A 21,174-nucleotide genomic window follows, 5' to 3' on the forward strand; every position below is an offset into this window, starting at 1 on the left:
ATCTGGCTACAGTCAATTTTGGGCAATAGAAGCTTTCCAAAAGATGCACAAAATTCTAAGACTCAAATGGTCATTGGAATGCTCATCGCAGTGCTTACTTCAGAAGAAATAAAATTATTTAGATGAAATAAAACTATTTTAGCAAGGCATGCATGTGGTACGAAAACAAAAATTCACGTCCAATGGGCTCTTTAGAATTCACAGCAAAATGCAAGGTAAGCAAAATTATGAAGGCCAATTGGTTGATAACTTAAAAAGTGAGAAAGATAAGAGGCGCAAAACTGTTATAAGTTTTGGGAATGGTTTCTAATATTTTCCTCAACTACACTATTTACCAAATCTTTGGTATTTCTACCATCTTTTTAAATTTTTTTCTCGTCAGGGAGGGATAAGATTTAAACAATAAAAAGAAAAAGAGGAGATTAGAACCCAAGATCTCTAAATGTTGAATACTCTACTTCAACCACTGCCATCTTTTTTTCTATTTTCTTTTTTTTTTTTTAATACCATGTGAGCTAAGTATTATTTGTTTTTTTCGTTTCATTTCCCAATAAGCCGCTCCATCTTTTTTGCTTAAAGTGTAGCATTATCGATTACAACCATTACCATGCACATAAATGTCATGTTATCGATACTCCGGAGAGAAAGCCAATCACTGACCTTTGACTAATGGACGTAGGGGAAAAAGTATACGTTCAAACTTCAAAGTTCAAGGTGGCAATGTGTAAGTAACTTATTTAAAATGGATGAACAATTATACTAGTCATACACAAGCACAAACATTTATATATGCACTGAAAATAGGAAATCTTCAGAAAGTATGAGATGGTTTTCCTCAGATTACAAGTAAGAAATCAAACAAGCTACCTTATTTGATAAACAAATTATACACTGAACTGGTAAGTGACTCGAATAGGATAAATTTTCACTAAATGAGATACCCCCCCCCCCCCCTCCTTCCCAAATGGGGCCAAAAATTGATAAAATTTACCAGAGTAAAAATCCAACAGCTCAATTTTAATCACCATCTTAATACTATACCAAGTTGGCCCAGTGCAAATCCAACAGGAGCAGGAAATACCTCTCAAGAAGTAGGTTTTTTTTTAACCTATCCTGTGAAATCCTGGTGCCATATTGGGGAAGTTGCTTTGTATTGTCAAATTCATCACGAATGAAATCTACTTGGGCATGTGGATGACACAACGCAAGCAATTTCCTTCCCTCATCAGATCAAAAGCTTTGTTTACATCTTCAAATGGAAGATCATGCGTAATGAGTTCATCAATCTGGATTTCCTGAAAGTTGAAAACAAATGGTTTGAACTTTTCGCATTTTGCTAAACTGAAATAGTATGCAATGCAGCATATACCACAAATATTGTCAAGCATGGCTCCAAAAAACACATGGTCCTAGATATGGCCAGATAGAGAAAATTACCTGCTCTATATGCATATGGTCCACACAAGTCCCAAGATGAACAAATATTGGAAAGGAACCATGTTATTTCAGAGATAAGTATTTGGTTTTACCGCTCAAAGAGCCCTTTTTCCGGTCACCTGCCAATATGTTACTAGCATACTGATTTGAGAAGCAAGAGGTGTTTGCCTTTTCTACCTAAGCAGACTACGGAGTTTGGTTCCATTGGCAATGAATCCAAGGATATACCAAGTTCAGCAGCAAGATGCTAGTTATTTTGTCTCCCCTTGGCAATGAATCCAAGGATATACCAAGTTCACCTGCCAATATGTTTACTAGCATACTGATTTGAGAAGCAAGAGGTGTTTGCCTTTTCTACCTAAGCAGACTATGGAGTTTGGTTCCATTGGCAATGAATCCAAGGATATACCAAGTTCAGCAGCAAGATGCTAGTTATTTTGTCTCCCCTTGGTTGTCAAATTTATGGTATGCAGTAGCCAGATGGATGAGGGGCTGAACTGTCTTAAACAGTTGAACTAATAATTCCCACGGAGAATTAAGGAGGCCATGCTCCAAAGCATCCAGTGAAATGTGCTCCACCTCCTATAAATGTACATTTAAAGTAAACTATTCAGGAATTTCATGTAAATATATAATTCAGGGGCTAACTATTGACACTTTGACCTCATAGTGTACTGATAACGCACTATCTAGAAAATCGATCGAGAATTTTAGTCAATAAATGTTTAGTCCAGCTTAAATTCTTGCACTCTCTCTGAGCATTATCTGCTATCAGGCTACTCAAGATCCAGTGATAAGTCCTCCTCACAGTTCCAGCATCAAACACTTATCGTACCATCAGTAATAATTGCTCCTCAGAGCTGTTAGAAATGCTCCAACACTCCATTCTGTTAGCTATCATAAAGAGCTTCACATTAAGCACACTGCAAGTATAATTGGTGATAGCGACCCCTTATACAGATCCAGTTATACCCCCATTAACAGCCACAATCTTCGTTTCACGTATATCAGTTACAACTTAACCAACCTTCTCCTCTGAGGTATCAGAACCACTTAGCCCTTCAAGATCAAGTTCTAGACACCTCAATCCTTGTTTTAAACCTCTTCAATGGTTAACATCTCCGTAAAATATTAATAAATATTAGTAAATGATGTGAGCAATAATTTGCTCAATAACACTTTTTTTTTTTGGACTGAGTATGTTAGTATAAATATAGAATGCATTTGAAACTTTCTTTGATACATACATATAAATTTACAAAAATGTGGTCATCATACGCATTTCAAATACAAAGCATATATCACAATGTTCATAACCATAAATGAGCTCAAAATATAAAGTTAATCGTTGACCATATATATCCAGCTTTTAAGTTGACCAATTAACATGATTTATGGTGCTAACTATCACACTGTTTGCCCATTTCATAATATCATAATACCAAATACCATATGAGGAATTAATCCCATCAAAAGTCACCTTATACAAGAGGTCAATCAAATAAATCATTCAATCATTCACTTCTGATCAAAATTATGCATATATAGTAAATCAATAATATGTACACATACTCATGCCATTTCAATATACAAAATACCTTTTGAAGTCATAACAGTTTGATAATTACATTTTCAAAAGATAAAAGAGTACATGCAGCACTTACCTCTATCAAACAAGCTAGCATCCAACTCAACTCCATCCCAATTCCCAATAGAAACTATTCCCCACCTAAACATTGCAAACATGAGGAGTCTTAATAATGCTAATTCATCATAATATAGACACCAAACACTAGTCCTAAGTAATAACCTATAGTAAACATCATCCTCTCACTTCAGTGGAACACAAAGGTCAAATTTAGAAGTTCACCAATTCTTGTGAGTATAGAACTAGGGTGAGATCTTTATAAAAACTTGACACTCTCTGTGTTTAGTTTCCAACACTGCAAACAGCACTCAATTTCAAGTTTTCTACATCTTGAGCTAATTTACTAAAATGCAACAGTGCTACGAACTGAATCCAGCTCAGCATCTTGGATGAATCCAGCCGTGGATTCAGGGGCAGATTCGATGCAGAATTGACTTCCATGTTCGGTTCTCAAGTTTTATTTTCACCCTAAATCATCTCCAAGCTTCCATAGTCATAAAATACATAATTTTGTATCCCACAATCATATTATTGCATAAATAAACTTAGAAATCAGGTAGTGAACTCAAATAATTCAATTTCTACTAAGATTTTCCATCTCTTAAAACACCCAAAAACTCTCTTAAATATCATTCTAAGCAAACACTCCATCCCCAACCAAATCAAGAATTAAAACATCTCAAAACTAAAGCCTAACAAAAGATCCAAGAAAACCAACCAAAAGTCAGCCATACCCACAACTCAATTCATCAACCCAACAACCAATCCAAATTAAACCATAAATAAACTAAAATATAACTAACTTACCTTTGCTAATAGACAAAGAAGCATACACTAGCTTCTATATTGCATTTGTATTGGAATACTTAAACTCTATAGGAATTTGAAGACGAAAAGAACAAGAACAACAAGAAGCCATTTGGTTATAGGAAGAATAGAAAGAGAACAAAAGAAGAAATATCATCTTCCACTAACAAATAAAAATTGCACAACAATCCTTTAATTTCTCAGCACTCTAAATCTTCATCCTAAAGTTTCATAATTCATACCAAAACCCCTATAGAAATTACTTGGGTATCACATTCTCCCTTACAAAAGTTTCGTCCTCGAAACTTAAGCAATGTAGTTCCTGAAATTTATAGGAATAACAAAATCTCTCAAATATAATACACACTTTCCCTTTACCATAAAACTTCCCAACATATATGTCAAGATCAACGTGTCGTTTGGTAAAAGGGGATCGGAATCAGGAATTGAAATAATTCCAATTCTTGCTGTTTGGGGTACATCTATTGGATTCAGAATCTTGGAGTGAATCATTAAAATTTGGGGATTCTCAATCCCCAACAAATTGGGGGGTTTTGGTGGATTCTCAAATTTGTCTCAATTTGACTCAAAGACTTCAAAAAAGAAAAGAAAACATATCGTCTTCATCACTCTATCACATCGGCCCAACCTCCATTGCAGCACCTTAGCATCAGATTTCCTCTTTCATCCTTTCTCTCTCATTCCATCTTCCAAAGCAGGCTTTCATTATCATCCTTTTCTCTCTTTCTTCTCTCTTCACTTTCTCCTCCAACCCTCCATGGCAGCAACCCCACCCCATTTGGTTCTCTCTCCTTTCTTGTGAATCTCTCTTACTTTCCCTTTTCTTCTCTCTTCACTCTCTTCCTCTTTCCTCCAATACTCTATAATAGCCGCTCCTCTCCATCTAGTTCTCTCTCCTCTGTTTTTTTTTCTTTTTGTGTAAGCCTTTCTCTCATCCCTTGTCAGTCGCTCTCCCATGCTCCACAGATTGCAAGGTTGATTGGTGGTGGTTCAAGAGAAATTGGTGAGGCATGAATACTTAAGGGCTGGGAAGAAGGAAGTAGGAAAAGAGAAAGAAGAAAAAAATAAAGATAAGAAAATGAAAAATAAGTTGATTCCAAAACCTTATATATATATATACCAAACACTAGTCATTGTAGTTATACTCTTGATCAAACCCCATACTGAATTTTTGGACGTGATTTCAATTAAAATTCTGATTTCTAGGCTTGAACCAAGCGCCCCCTAAAAGCCTTTAGAGTTTCACTAAACTTCTACTACGTATTCTAACTATTTGTACACATATAGTGATACAAGATCCCCAATCCCATCACATCTCATTTTCCCTTTCATTAAGTTCATGATCAATTTATCTTTGCCTAAGTAACTTCTACACCTCACATACATGGACTTGTAATATCTAAGATTTTCTGATGGCAAATACAAATATTAATTCCTATGAGTTAGAGGGATTGTCTTGATTTGATGATTAAAAAATGTCCTATTACAATATAGCAAGAGGCCACAACTTTATCGCAAGTGTATTCGTGGAGATGAGCATATAAGTAGTGACTAAAATAAAATGTGAAACCTATAAGATTGAACAAATACAACACATTTCTTACAAGCATAATTTCATACTTTGGTGAGAGTACAAGTTGTGGACAGTTATGACTTAGGCAAGTATTAAAAATAGAATGGCAGTGTCATTGAGTCTTTTAAGTTTTAACTATTTTGAGTTTACAGTTCTTTGTCTACATACATATATATATGTGCTTCTATGTAACCATTGGTGTTCACAATTTGCTTCTACAAGGTTTTCTAATATTTCATCTAGTCCTTCTAATTGTTCAAGAGTACTATAATAATTTTTTTTATTTTTCCTGTCAGATTCTAAAATATTTTTAGTAAACTCATCATCGCTATTGTTGTTTTCTTCTTCTAAAAATTCTTATCATCCATGGAAACTATACTATAAATAGATTCAATATCATCCATGTATTTGTCTACTTCTCGAACATCTTCATTTACACGTTCTATTAGAAATGCTTCTTATTATGCATATTTTGTCTTCAATTACAATCTTGAGCTAAATGTGCAGTACTTCCACAAGTAAAATAAGATAATCTATTACTATATTGTCTTCTAGGATTAAATCTCCTAATAGGTCTTTCTTTATTTAAATATGGTTTTCGAGCTGATGATCTCCTAAGCAAACATCTTTTCTTTATTTTCTGTTTTTTATCTTTTTGTCTTTTTGTTCTCCTTTCTGATTGATCATAATGTTGGGGAGTATAAATCTGTTTACAGAAACTATATTCACCTTTTAATTAACTGGTTATTTTTATATTTATACATTTTTCAACTAATTGGCTAACTATAAAATGAATTCTAGTTGCTATATTATCTAATTGAGATTGTATTGTTTGCTACTCTTTAAACTTTTTATGTATTTCTGATCCTAAAGGATCTGGTAATTTCATAAATAATTTTTCTCCTATAATTAAATCATAAAAACATCCTGCTATAGTTGCATGATAATAAAAATCTTGTACAAAAGGTCTTATAAACGACCATTCTCTTATTTATAATTGTTCTAATTTTCTTATTACTTCCTGTTGTTGTTTATTAAATCCTACATTAGGCTGTGATCCTAGTAATAGTAATTGTATTTCATTTGTAAAGTTATAGGGATTAGGTCCTAAAGACAAATCAGTAGCAAAATCAGTTGGGTAATTTCTTTTATATGCTTCCCAAGCTGCTCTAGCTGTTTCTCCTAAAAAATTTTCTAAGTAGTTATACATTTCTTCAGCTGTTTGTTCATATCCTAATTCATCCCAATTTCTTGCTATCATTTGTGACCATATTTCTAGAACCATTGGCCATAATTGAGAATCATATGCTGATAAATTTAAAATTCTCCATTGTCTATTAATTTTTTCTTATCTACTGTTTCTAATAGTGTCCTTTTTCCTTTAGGTTTAATTTCTAACTCTAAGGGTTTATATTCTGTATAAAGGTGTACGAGGGAGTTGCCCACTTCTACTTTCATTTCTACTACTAAACAAGGGAGGAGTACTATTACTAGACTGTGCTGTATTAGTTTCCATTAATTTTATGGGTGTATTATTTAGAAATTTTCTTTCTTCTTTTAAGGCTTTTTTAATTCTTAGATTTTTATTATTATCATAATGTAGTTCGTCTTCTTCCATTTTTCCTTCTTCTTCTATTCTTCCATTATCATAATATAATCCATGGGGCTCCATATTCGAACTCCTTTAATACAGCTATAGACCATTGTCTTCCAAATTGATTTGTCGCATAAGTTCGAATATGGAGCCCCATGGGTTAATGTAGAAATTATATCAGCTCCTCCAAAATGGACAACTTATGACATAGAACCAGCAGTTCATAGAATTATCATTTATGGAATTATCAAGAAAGTTCAAGAACAAGTAGCACCAATTAATCCAATACAAGTATGTACTAAGAGCACTACCAAGCAATTGAGACACTGGAGGATGAAGACATTTGCCTATAAGCACAAGAAGTTTGAATCGAATTATAATTTAAAATTATTCGCAGAAAACAATATACAGAAGATATATGTCAAGGACAGAAGAATCTTGACTGAAGTAGAATTTGAAACATACATGCAATATCCAGATTTATTCATTCAAACTTTATGTACAGCAATATGAAAAGACCCTTGCAGAAAATGAATGGACAGAGCCAAGACACTCTAATGAAGTTGACACAATCAGTGACGATGGAGAAGGGTTTGAAGATAATATGGCACCAGAAGGGATAGAAAATCTGGCAAACATGTATGAAGGATAAAAAGAATGAGATTCTTTGTCAGCCACAAGTGAAAGCTTTACTTTGTAAAAATTAGATTGAAAACTTTTGAAATCTGAAGTTTGAAGTCTGAAGGACTTTCTCCCTATAAATAGCTGTGATACTCCAACATTGTGGAGCATCCACAGCCCTTGGCAATTGTAGCATTCAGAACATCTGAAATAAAATCCTTATACATGGCTTTGATCTTGCCTTAGCATATATATCCTATACTCTTCTTATTTTCACCTTAAAGGGGAAATCGAAAGGGAAAATTCCCAGACATAATTCTGGGAGTAAGGTTATAAGAGACCCTTAATATCGCTCTCGAAACATTAGCTTGGTAAAAGACATGGGGAAGTAGAGGCCATGTAAACCAAAGGAGTGGTATTTGGCCAAAGAGTACGCACAAGGTGAACCAAGGTAACGGTTGGATGAAGTTTTAATTCTTGATGTATACTACTCAAAGAAGAATTATTTGTCTGAGAACAAGTACTGAGTAGGAAAAACAATATATGACACCTGAAGCTGCTTACCAATTTGCACTCACAGAAACAGATGGCTTAAAAAGCTCTGCGGGTTCCTCCCTAAAAAAGGTACCCCCTAAATTCTGGTATAAGAGCTCCAAAAGGGTTCTGGTAACAATAAAATTGAATTAAATCTCTTTATTTGCTAATTTCTGTATATTTTAGCCTGTAATTTTTCAGTTTTGACTATTTGATTATCTTGCATCTTCTATAAATTTAGAAGAAAATAAATATTATTGAGAAGCGTATATCAATTCTCAAAAGTATCATTATGAGCCTAAAGGATTTACAAGGTACAGAGGAACAAACCCAGAAGATAAGATATACCCAAAACAGAATAATATAATATTAGGATTATTAATATTATTACATCAAAGGATAGACAAAATTGAAGAAAAATTAGAATATATAAATCAAGAAAAGAAATTAATAAATAAGGATTATAATAAAGACTTAGAGAATATAATAAATAAGTTAGAAAAAATTAAGATAAGTGAAACCACTGAAGATAAAAACAAACAAGTTAAGAAAATTGGAAAACATACTTTCGGGTCAACAACAAATTGAGTAGGACAAATTCCTTACGTTGTCCTGGAACAAGTTGAGAGATTAACCTATAAATGAACAAAATAATATAGGAAACCGAACATTTTTAGGAAGAATCTTTAATAGAAATAATATTAGTAACACAGAAAGAACTCTAGAAGAATTAGTAGATGTAGATAGAGATATAGAATTATTCAATAATCACCAGATTAGCATCCTAAACCCTAGAATATTATACAGGATAGGACCATTAAATTTACAAACGCGTCTTCTTAGAATAAACAGAGAAGAGAGAATTCTAGTAACAAATGATCCTAAAAATTTGAAAATAATCAGTAAAGAGTCTATAAATAATCTAAAATCCACAAGAAAGAATTTAGTGCATATAGGAATTATAGTATTATATATATAAAGTCTGGAGTTTGGATGGTTAGAGTTTGGCCATTTGGTTTGCTTGGCGGGACACCATCAAAGTTGATTAAGTTGGTGATACTGTCGATTTGGTAGTTATGTATGAGGCAATAGTATAGATTCCTAGGAAGGAAATCTCTTGATACGAAGGGGGAAAAAATGCAGAGATTAATATGACTAAATTTATCATAAAACTTAAAGACTCAATGCACCGTCATTCTATTCTTAATACTTGTCTAAATTATAACCATTCACAACTTGTACTCTTACCAAAACACGAAATTATACTTGTAAGAAATCTCTCAAATTTGTTCAATCTCGTAAGTTCCATATTTTATGCAATCTTATAAGTTTCATATTTTATTTTAGCCACTACTTATATGCTCATCTCTGTGAATACATTTAAAAAATTATGATCTCTTGCGACATTGTAATATGATCTTCTACAATTACAAATAAATCAAGACAATCCCTCTAACTCATAGGAATTGATATTTACATTTGTCATTATAAACTCTTAAATGTTACAGGTCCATATATGTGAGATGTAGAAGTTACTTAGGCAAAAGATAATTGATCATGACCTTAATGAAAGGAAAAACGAGATGTAATAGGATTGAGAATGTTGTATCATTATATGTGTACGAACATTTAGAATATGCAATAGAAGTTTTGTGGGACTCTTAAGGGTTTTCAATTTTGACATATATGTTAGGAAGTTTTATGGTAAAAAAGTGTGTATTATATTTAGGAGACTTCGTTACTGTTGCAAATTTTAGGAACTACATCACTTAAGTTTCGAGGACAAAACTTTTATGAGGGAAGAATGTGATACCCCATGTATTTTCTGCAGGGGCATTGGTATGAATTATGTACTTTAGGATGAAAATTCAGAGTGACGAGAAATTGGAGGATTGTTATGTAATTTTGAATTGTCAGTGGAAGAAGATATTTCTTCTTTCTTTTCTTCCTATGACCAAATGGCGGCTTGTTCATCTTCCTTTAGCTTCTTTTCCTCTAAAGGTTTCCATTTCCTTTTAAAGTTCTCAAAGTAAGAGTTTAGGGATTTCAATGCAAATGCAAGAGAGAAGCTAGTGTACCGGTTTTTGTCTATTAGCTAAGGTAAGTTAGTTGTTTTTTCAGTTTATTTATGATTTAATTTGGGTTGGGTTTTTGGTTGTTAAATTGAGTTATGAATATGGTGGATTTTCGGTTGGTTTTCTTGGATCTTGAGATTTGGTTAAGTATTTATCGTCCTTTGAAGTTTAAAGTTAAGATTTATGGTGGTTGATCATGTTTGGGTTGTGTTTAGCTCTAAATCCTTGGTTTAGAGTTCTTGGATGTAGAGTTTGGAGTTGGTTTTAGTCTCTACTTGTTTGTGTTGATTAATATTTGTCTTGAAATGAAAATGGGTAATTTTGATGAAAATTGCATGATTCGGGTTTAATACCTTGTTTCCAAGTTTATTTATGTCATAATATGATTGTGGTATGCAAAAATGTTGATTTTGATAATTAGGGAGGGTTGGAGATGATTTAGGTGGAAATAGAACTTGAAAACCGAAACTGGAACTCGATTCTACCTCAAACCCATCCCTTGAATCCGTCGCTGGATCCCTCATGCATCCTTGGGCCAGATTCGGCTCACAACACACTGTCACACTTTAGTAAATTGGCCATATCTTTGCATAGGAATCTCGGAATTGTATGCCATTTGTGGCGCTGGAAACTAGATTTAGAGAGCTTTAAATATGTATAAGCATATGACCCTGATTTTGTATCTATGGATGTCGGTGAAGGATTAAAGTTAATCTATGTGTTTCATTTAAACTAGTTTATGACCTTTGCCATACGTTACTACTTAAGGGTGGTGTCTAGGGTCCTTTTTGTGATAAATTAGAATACGTAGGAGGTTTTAGAGTTTGAACTAAGTATTTTTAATATGTTTAGGTAAGAAATGATTTCTATTGAGATGGTTCATAGTTGAGTTAGATGCTAGCTCGGTTGGTGAAGGTGAGTAGTGCATGCACTCCTTATCTTTTGAAAATACATTTATCAAACTCTTATAACTTTGAAAGCTAATTTATATATCAAAGTGGCATGTGTGTGTGTATATATGTTATTGATCTACTTTTTTTTTGTCAATCAGCAACTCTTACTCCTGCTCTAACCTACATTAGGGCAGGGCCCAACTGGGCCAAGGGAGGCTAAAGGGAGAGGGTCCCAACTCTAGATCAAAAGGATGCACTACTACACACCTTTTGGAGTTTACTGCAGGTGCAGAAATTTGAACCCCTGACCTGTAGCCAAACTTGTACTTATTGATCTACTATGAGTGCATGATTGTGGTCAAATGTGAATAAGTAAATGACTTGTGTGATTGAGCTCTTGTATACAGTGACTTTTGACGGAAGTAGTTCCTCATATGGTAGTTGGTATTATGATATTATAAAATGGGCTAACCGTCTTATAGTTACCAATATAAAACAGACTAACCGTATGGTAGTTAGCATTATAAACTCTGTTAATAGTTCAAGTTAACAACTGAATATCTAGGGTCAATGATTAACTTTATATCTTGAGATCATTTATGATTATAAACTTTGTGATGCGTGCTTTGCATTTGAAACGCTTATTATGACCACATAAAGAAGTAATGTGCCCAAACCAATAAAGAAGTACATGTGCTACTTACTAAAGTACATTTGTGATAACGCGCTCAAACCAATAAAGAAGTACATGAGCTACTTACTGAACAAGTTGTCACTAACCTCACTCATTAGCATTTTGTAGATATTTTACCAATTAAAGAGGTTTAATTGAAGGATGTGGGACTTTAGAAGCTAATCCTAATGAAGAGATAATTGTAGCTAAGGAAATGTAAATTAATGCTGAGCATCCCCTTCCCTTTAGCCTTGTAAGCATTTGACAATAGTCGTGTATACATTTGTCGTTCAATCATTGGATTTGAATTCATGAATTTTTATTTACTAAGGTTCTGAAGAACAAAATGTTGTCTATGGTTGTCGACTATGTTGATATTTTGATGGATTTGAAATTAGTTTAACTTTGTTCCCTTGTGCCTTGTGGGTCAGTCACAGGGTATGTTATGTCCCAAGTACAAGACATGATATTAATAGTTCCGTTTGGCACCCTTATTTTTTGCTTGTTTGTTTTAGATAAAGTTTTTTTCCAACTTCAGCTACAGGAACTTGTAAAAGCACCCTAAATTTTATAAAATCACACTCCAAAATAGATAAAATCGTTCAAAACATCTCTCACATTTTACAAAATGACTTTTTTCGTCCCTCACTTTTAAAAGAATAATTTTACGTCCCTTACAAATTCACATTGATCAAATTTGGTGCCTACCTAGGTTTTCAGTTAATTTTTAGTCGAAATCTACCACATGCCTTGTACGTAATCATTTTTAAGGGCAAAATTGTCAAATCAAATTTTACATAATTCGATTGATAGTCCCTCACATTTCATAAAATGAATTTTGTCATCCCTCACATTTTACAAAATGAATTTTTTTATCCTTCACATTTTTCAAAATAGATTTTTTCATCCCTCATTAATCATGTGTGCAAATAATTTTTTTTTTTTAAACCCATGTGTATATCTATTTGATTTCACTTGAATAGTACGAATAGCATGTAATATGTCTCTATTTAATTTCACCTGACGAAATCAAACAGAGATATATTACATGCTATTTTGTATTGTTCGGGTGAAATCAAATAAATATATACATAAGTTTAAAAAAATTGTTAGTTTTTCACTCATATTCATTTCCTTTTACTTCAAAATTGAAAACAAAGAAGTCATTTAATTCTAAACATTATCAAGTATTTATATCGAATTAAATTTGGACAAAAAAAATAGACAAATGAAAAATATGACAAAAAGAAATAAGTGATTGGCACTTTCAAATTTTAAGACAATCACAAGACAAGTAATTCAACTGTTAGTCTTAAAAGTGGCGAGTAGAAATTTCATATTTAAACTGCAATTTGTTAGCATGACTATAGAATTTGAATTATGACCGATTAATTACATGGCTTTATTATACAATTCAATAAATAAATTATTATCAAAAGAGAAAGGCCACAAATATTGAATATGTTCACATGGTAAAATCATATAGATATATACATGGGTTTAAAACAAAATTGTTAGTTTTAAAAACTGTATATATCTATTGAATAGAATGTATACAACTACGATTAGCTTGTTTAGGTAAAATCAAATAGAGATATATTATATATTATTCGTACTGTTAAAGTGAAACCAATAGATATATACATGGATTTAAAAAAAAAAAACAATTCGTACACATGATCAATGAGGGATTAAAAAATCCATTTTGAAAAATGTGAGAGATGAAAAATTTTATTTTGTGAAATGTAAGGGACAAAACAATTCATTTTGTAAATTGTTAGGGACGAAAAAATTCATTTTGTGAAATGTGAGGGACTATAAATCGAATTATGTAAGATTTAATTTGACAATTTTGCCTTTAAAAAATGATCACATGCAAGGTACGTAGTAAATTCCGATCAAAAACTAGTCAGAAACCTAGGTAAGGATCAAATTTGATCAATGTAAATTTGTAAGGGACGTAAAATTACACTTTTAAAAGTAAGGGACAAAAAAAGTCATATTGCAAAATGTGAAGGATGTTTTGAATGATTTTCCCTCCAAAATACCTAAAAACATACACCATCTCCCTCTTCTACCACCACCCTCCCTGACCGTTTTCACTTCCACTCACCTTCATCCCCACCTGAGCCAACCACTACAGCCACCGCCGCCACCACCTCACCCTCCGACTAATTTTTTTTCCTTCTCCGCTATCCCTCCCTCTCCTCCTCCCTCTTTCCCCTTCTCCTCCCTCCTTTCCTTTCCCTTCCCCTCTCCTCTCTCTCCCATCACCCCAACCCCTTCCCGCTAATCGTGCGACCAGCTGCACAACCAAATTGACCAGATGCACGACCAAAGGGAGAGGACGAGGGGGCCGAGGTGATGGGAGAGGAGAGAGAAAGGGGGGGAGGGCGGGGGAAAGGAAAAGGAGGAGGGGGGGAGGGAGGGAGCAAGGAGAAGGGGAAAGAGGGAGGAGGAAGGAAAAAGAAGGGGGAGGGAGGGGTGCCGATAGTGGCGGTGGGAGAGAGGAGAGGGGGGTGGCGGGGAGGGGTGGGGTTAAGGAAGAAGAAGAAAGGAAAGAAAGGAAAAAAGAAAAAAGAAAAGGAACAAAAAAAAGGAAAGTTTTTCAACCATTCTCAAACTTTTCGTAAAAATTTTACAGTAAGTTACGGTAAAATTTTAAACAAATTCCCAAAATACACACCACTCCAATGGAGCCAAAGGGACAGAAGGTCATTGATGGAATTAATGCAGGTGACACTTCAAGATGGTTATGAGGCAGCGAAGAGGAATGGGGAAGGTGCAAAAGCAATGGTGGTGGTAGTGGTGGTGGTGGTGTACTAGTAACTGGAGAGAGATTTTACAAGTATATTTGCACTAAGGCAAAGTACATACATAATAGCTTAAAACAATGCTGATGGCTTACATGCTTGACCTGGAAAATTACAGGCACAAAATTATGAAAAATCAATTTATGCACACAAAATGCTTGTCAGTTTATAAAGGAAACAACTATGGAAAATTCTCTTGACTTTGTGGTTGAGAGAGTGTGTACTAAAAAATTGCAAATAGTTATGTAAAGTGGATTTATCTAGTTGTTCTTCTTTTTAAGTACGTTTCATTACCTAACAAAGAATGATTTTCCTCAACTATCGTGCAACGAATATATGCAGTCGTTATGCTATTATGACTTGAGCTTCAGTGCTTATCTTAAATTGTAGGAAGAAGTTTTGATATAAGCAGAGTTAAGTCTACATTCAGGCCTAAACTTTGAAGTATGCTTAATAGACTTACCAGGCTCTATAAAGCAGTTCAAGCTATCAATAAGCTACCATCAGCAAGGATGCAAGTAAAAGTCCATTTTTTGTAATACCACAAATACCACGGGTTATGTAGGGAAAACTTAATTGATGAACGATACCTATTGTACTACGCACTAAAAACTTCAGTCAAGCATTTTCAGCTATTCTTTAGGTCCAAAAGTTACAGACTACTTGTGATCGTTGGTGTTAGTGTCCAGATTCCTTTTTCTTTTTCTTTTTCTTTTTTTTTTGTGCTTAGGATGGGAGCATATCTGTTGGGTTGGGCAGTGAAAATGTGCAGGAAACAGTGAACTACTGTATTCTGTAGGACTAAGTGCTACTCCCGGAATCAAGCAGGAACCATCTCAAGAAGCTCTATGCAATTCTGCACAGATTGGTAAGGTCCTGGGTTTGGACTGATTGGAGTCAGCCAATAGAAAGTTAGGGCCCTATGGAAGGGAGGAACTAAGGCTAACGCTCCAAATCCAACATGGAACATATAGGCAAGCTTGAGAGATCAACCAAATTTGTGTAGTGAGCTACTGATAACTTGGCTAAGGCACAAGGTATTTAATTAGTCCTCAACCCTAGGAATTATAACTACATTTCCACTAAGCTCTACAATTTACTTTTGGACAAGACCATTATGAAAACAAGATGTTTTGATTGCTGAAAGAACAGTTATAACAGGAAGAACTCATGCATTAAATGGCTATAAGAAATATGTTAGGCAAGGCATAACTGACAGCCACAAGGAGCCTTTTATCTATGAAAATGATGGTAAAAGCTTTGTCAATAGAGATGAGTCTTGCTTAACCTGATAATATAGTAAAAAGCACAACTTACCTTCTTCAAATACATGTCCACCAATGTCGGGATATCAGATTTTGGTTTCCATCCCCCAAAAAGGGAACCTCTTAATGTTCTTCCAGTAAGAAAAAATGCATAATGAGCTGTTATCACTGGTTTCACTTTTGGTACACCAAGAGTAACAGTCATGCCCCATCCCTAAAAAAGTGGCAAACAAGCAAATAAGGTGAAGAACGGATCCAAGCTATGAAAATTAATAGCCAAGGTGGATACTTACATCACAACAAGACTGTAATGCAGTTGTAATCATGTCTGTATCGCCAATACATTCAAAGGAGTAGTCAGCCCCTCCATCTGTGATGCGTTTTATAACCTGTAAAATTATGCCATGCATCACGTGAAGATCACACACTTGTATGCACGCAACTAGAGAGACAACATACATGCATTTAAGACTTTGAAATGACTCAAAGCAACCCAACAATAGAAAGAAATATATATAATCATCTCATTTGATGTGTTCAACAGTTGAAGAAAAATTCTCACCGCCTAGAAAGTTCCTCTGTGCTATTATTACCACATTCTTTTCTATTTCTTTTCCTTCAGAAACTGTGCACTCCCTATGGCTCATATCTATAACTAATGACTTATTGGAAGGAAAAAAATGCCCACTTAATACAGATGCTTCTTACTGAAGAAAGAATACCTGCTGAATTGGTTCTTTGCATTCACTTGAGTTTAAAAAGTCCGTTACTCCAAAAGCCTTTGCTGCAACAGGTAGTAAATCATGAACAACACAGGCCACAATGTAGGCCAAATTGTGGGTTTCATGGTTGTAAAAAAAAAGACATTGACGCAAAAGAAAATAAGTCAGATACCTTTCTCGCTCTTTTCAGGATTAATGTCAATGCCAATGATTCGAGATGCTCCCCTTAGCTTAGCACCTTGGGCAACCTGTCAAACAGAAAGTATTGCATGACAAACATCCTGGTAGGGTGACAAAAAGCCCTAACTTGGTTATCTTCTGCAGGTGATTTAACTCACAGAAAGACCAACAGTTCCAAGACCAAAAATGGCCACAGTTGACCCTTCAGATATATCAGCAACCTTCCAAGCTGCACCTAGTCCTAGGAATTGATTAAATATGAGGCATAATCAGCACCAACTAGCGAATATATTTTGTAGTAACTGAAAATCATGTGTAGAGTTAAAAGGATTAAAAGGAATTTAACCATTTTATGGGACAAAGTATTTAAATTTGTTATAGCTGACAAAAAGAAAATAGTGCAGAAATCTGACACTTTTAATTCTTAACATGAACTTGATCATCGCAAGCTGAAGTTCTTTCCTTTGAAAAATATTAAGACCTTGGGAACTATGAATTCAAATTTCTTTGTCAATCATTCTGGTTCAAAACATTCCAAACACACAAAATGGAGATCATTCTGTTTTATGTGAAGTAAAAAGAAAGAACATCAGCGCTAATGCGTCAAACTAACACCAAAGAATTATTGACAAAATATCCTGAAGAATACTGAGAAATGAGGGTAATCATAGCCAGTTCTACAAGCAATGGTAAGATATGAGCCATTCTGGCACCATATAGCTGGATGTACAGCCTTTTACTTCTTGATCATTTAACAAGTTAATCATATAAATAATACATACACATCTTTTCATTATCAACTTTCTATCTGAAAGGAAAGCCGAGGGGAATAATTAAATCAAGTTTCTTTGTTGGTATAGCTTCTTGTCTTGTCACCAGCAGTCACTTTCCTTCTTCCATCCTTGACATCTCAGTTAAAGCTATATGTTGCATAACTAGAAGTTTTTATCTCCTCCTTTTAACCGCTACTTTTCTTATAAATATATTAACATTTCAATTAAAGAGATGATATATTCCACATAAAATAGAAATAGAATTATTGTGAAACTCCAACAAAACACTTTATTTAAGAGTCTAGGGATGCAGGAATTTTATGCCTGCTCCAAGGTTTGACAATGTCTTGAAAAGCTGTCCCATTCCCTAAATTCTGCACTGTGCAAGTTCTTCCATTGATGTGTCAACTAATTAAAAGTTATCTTTAACTCTGTATAAATGAGAAAACATCGGAAAACTGATGTAGTAGAGAGTACTTTGCCGATGGAGTTTTATTCCTAATTTTGCATACTAAATCATCCAAATATACAAATGTTATGCTTGTAAGTACATCACTTCATTGAAAAAAAAAATGCAGAGCCGCAACTTAGAAGTTTTAAGATGACTGAAAAACATGATCCTTCCAAGTTTCTGCTCTAAATTTGATTTTCATCAGACCTAAGCACCCTGAACCAGAGTTGATACTTAGGACCAGCGTTTTCAGTCTTTAAATTGTTGGATATGCCTGAACCTAGGGAAAAAGGATATTACCTGCTGCAACACCACAACTGAGCAGGCATATTCTATCAAGAGGAGCAGTCGAGCTAATTTTAACAGCACATCCAGAGTGCACAACTGTGTATTCACTGAAACTTGAAACTGCACAATAGTGGAAAATAGGCTTCCCCTTTATTGAGAAGCGTGTTTTATGATCGCTATGCATTAGACCTTGCCGTTCCAAGCCTAGCACCTGGCACATATTGCTTTTATTTGAGGTGCAGTGTTTACATTTCATGCATTCTCCAGTAAACAAAGTTAGGACATGGTCTCCTGGTTCAAATTCAGTTACTCCTTGCCCCACACTCTCAACAATACTGCATAAGCACACAATTAAATAATCTTTCATCAGGCTTCTCCTAGAGCAGATAATGAATTGGGTAGATAGTGAACTTGTTAAAATACCAGATAAGCGCACTGCAATACAAACCTCCAAAATAAAAATAATCAATATACCATTATAGCAAAATTGTCCTCGACTAATATTTTTAGCTGCAATTCACCAGAACAAGTGACCACATGTTTCTAATTCGTTAACGACCAATGCATCATAGATGATAGAGAGAATTATTCATATTGATAAACTATTAGCGTTTGAGAGGATTAATTGTTGAAGAAAATGCATTTCATAATGTAGTTACTTCCAGCACTAGAGCAGATTTCCTTTAGCTAATGCCTACTTTCTAGTTATACTAACACGAGCTCTAAGTCACAGCATTTACAACATTCGAAAGGGACAATGAAAAGTTTGAAGTCACCTAAACGGGGCAAAAATATCTATAACAAGATTCAACAGCATCCCTCAAAACCTATTCCTTTAACTAGGACAAGTGAAAAGTAGGGCTCACCCTGATGCTTCATGCCCAAAAATCCTGGGAAATATACGAATGTGTGCCTGCAGAAACAGAATTTGAAAGAACATATCTTTGTGTTACTCCAAAGTGAAACAGAGAAACAAAAAAGGCCAATAAATCCTTGTTTCAAGAAGGATAATTCAGCACTTCCTTACCAAAGATGATACTGTGTAATTTTAGCAGGAAAAAGGTACTTGAATGAACTTTAAAAAGTTGATGTAGATAACAAAGCAAGAGATTAAAAAAGAAAATTACCATCGTGTTATCTTTTTCCGGAAAAGATAAAAAAAAAAAAAATTAAAACAAAATCTTATAAGCATCGAGTACGTATTACCGAATTCTTCATCTTTTTTATTTCTGAATCTAAAGTAAATAGCATCTTCAAAATTGACTACATTGTAAGCAATAAATGAACATGCAAGTCAAATTAGACACAACCTAGACCAGGCCTGCCTAAGCCAATACTGGGATTGAGAACAGGTGCAACTGTATGTCCCAATGTCTTGAAATACTTTTACCCTTTCCTATCTAATTCAGCATACTCAAAACCAATTTCAAAAATCTTTTGTCCCTGCAGGATGATAGCTCCCAAAAACAAGAACCGAAAAAACATTCTTCCGCTGCACATGTTATTTATGAGGAGTACGTTCCATGATTACAATCATTTTACTATTCCCTGTACAATGGTGCTAATCTTCTATATATTCTTTTTGGGGCATGAAAATTGAATGAATGAATTGTCATCATGTTTCTTATGCAAAGCTCTGGTTCTTGTTAAGTATATCACCAATTCTTTGATCTATCCAATTCCAAGAGCACCAAAGAACAACAAACACAAGTAAATTTCCTAGAATTAACCTGGGAAAGCCAAGCGGTAACGTCGCTGCGACAAAGTGAAGTAGCTACAACCTTGATACGAATCTCCATAGGCTGGGGAGGGCTGACTTCCACCTCCTCCATCACCAGTGCTTCTCCAGCTCCCCATGCCACAGCAGCTGCATATGGAAAATGAATACAAGTAAACTCTTAAAAAAACAGGGCCAAAAAAAAATAAAATAAAAAACTAAGATGGGATCAATTGATAACAACTGATTTCTTAATCTGAAGATGTGCATAGGACAGAAGCAGAATGCTACCCTTGCAAGTGATGACAGCAGGCGTTGAAATTGAGGACAACATATTTTGTGGGCAGCTCTAAATTTAGAAGCTTCTATGCTTTTGTTTCTCAGCCAACTTGAATCTGTTATGGTATTCAAATTGTGAGAACGGATGCAGAAGGAAAATTGAAGTTGTTTTAGCCTTCTTTTCGATTTGAACAAGAACAGCAATAACTACATGGACCAAATTATAGATCAATTCTAAGAAGTTAGGTGCTGCTTGGTTGGCATGGAAGTAGTAGGTGAGAGGCCGAGTGGGCATTTTGCAGTGCGGACAGGTAAACACTACAGTTTTTCTTCTTTTTTTTTGTTAAAAACAAAAAAGTTACATGTGATATACATAATACACCAAAAAAAAATTAAATTGTAAACTAACAGAATTCGTTAAATTTAACGAAAATGACAGTCACCGGATTCCGTTAAGTTTACCGTTAAATTTACCGGATTCTATTAAGTTTTTCGTTAAATTTACCGGATTCCGTTAAATTTACAATTTAGTTCAAAATATAAGATGTGGTTTTGTATATTTTGAAACCACAAGGGGGATTTTCTATATATTAGGTATACCACATGAAGTTTTTTGTTTTTAACCCTTTTTTCTTCCCTCTAAGTTTTCAAACGTTTGGATAGAACGACTTGGATCACTTATAAATAAGGATTACTACAGATTGTTCATAAACACAAAAGTTCTAACATTCAGTGGCGTGACGTTACTAACATTCCGCATGACATTGACATTGATAATGCTCAGCATGACACTAACAACATGAGTCCAAC

General features: G+C 34.3%; 1 protein-coding gene across 3 annotated transcripts; it reads right to left on the reverse strand.

Annotated features, from left to right (window-relative positions):
- Nucleotides 1–774: 774 nt before the first annotated feature.
- LOC113768162 (alcohol dehydrogenase-like 6) lies at nt 775–20,640 on the reverse strand. Of its 3 annotated transcripts, XM_027312414.1 has the most exons (11): nt 20,377–20,640; nt 20,099–20,235; nt 19,235–19,281; nt 18,381–18,703; nt 17,015–17,097; nt 16,849–16,924; nt 16,677–16,738; nt 16,248–16,343; nt 16,007–16,168; nt 3,102–3,166; nt 1,220–1,295 (listed from the first exon to the last, which is right to left on the reverse strand). In XM_027312414.1, the coding sequence occupies exons 1-10, from the start codon at nt 20,417–20,419 to the stop codon at nt 3,128–3,130; spliced, it is 1,068 nt and encodes a 355-aa protein (XP_027168215.1). In that variant the 5' UTR covers nt 20,420–20,640; the 3' UTR covers nt 1,220–1,295; nt 3,102–3,127. The 3 variants fall into 3 exon arrangements, with proteins under 3 accessions (XP_027168214.1, XP_027168213.1, XP_027168215.1); XM_027312413.1 differs by lacking the exon at nt 3,102–3,166 and having other exon boundaries at nt 775–1,295; nt 20,150–20,235; XM_027312412.1 differs by lacking the exon at nt 3,102–3,166 and having other exon boundaries at nt 775–1,295; nt 20,377–20,639.
- Nucleotides 20,641–21,174: the final 534 nt, after the last annotated feature.

Source organism: Coffea eugenioides, chromosome 4, assembly GCF_003713205.1.
Source record: "Coffea eugenioides isolate CCC68of chromosome 4, Ceug_1.0, whole genome shotgun sequence".
NCBI lineage: Eukaryota > Viridiplantae > Streptophyta > Magnoliopsida > Gentianales > Rubiaceae > Coffea > Coffea eugenioides.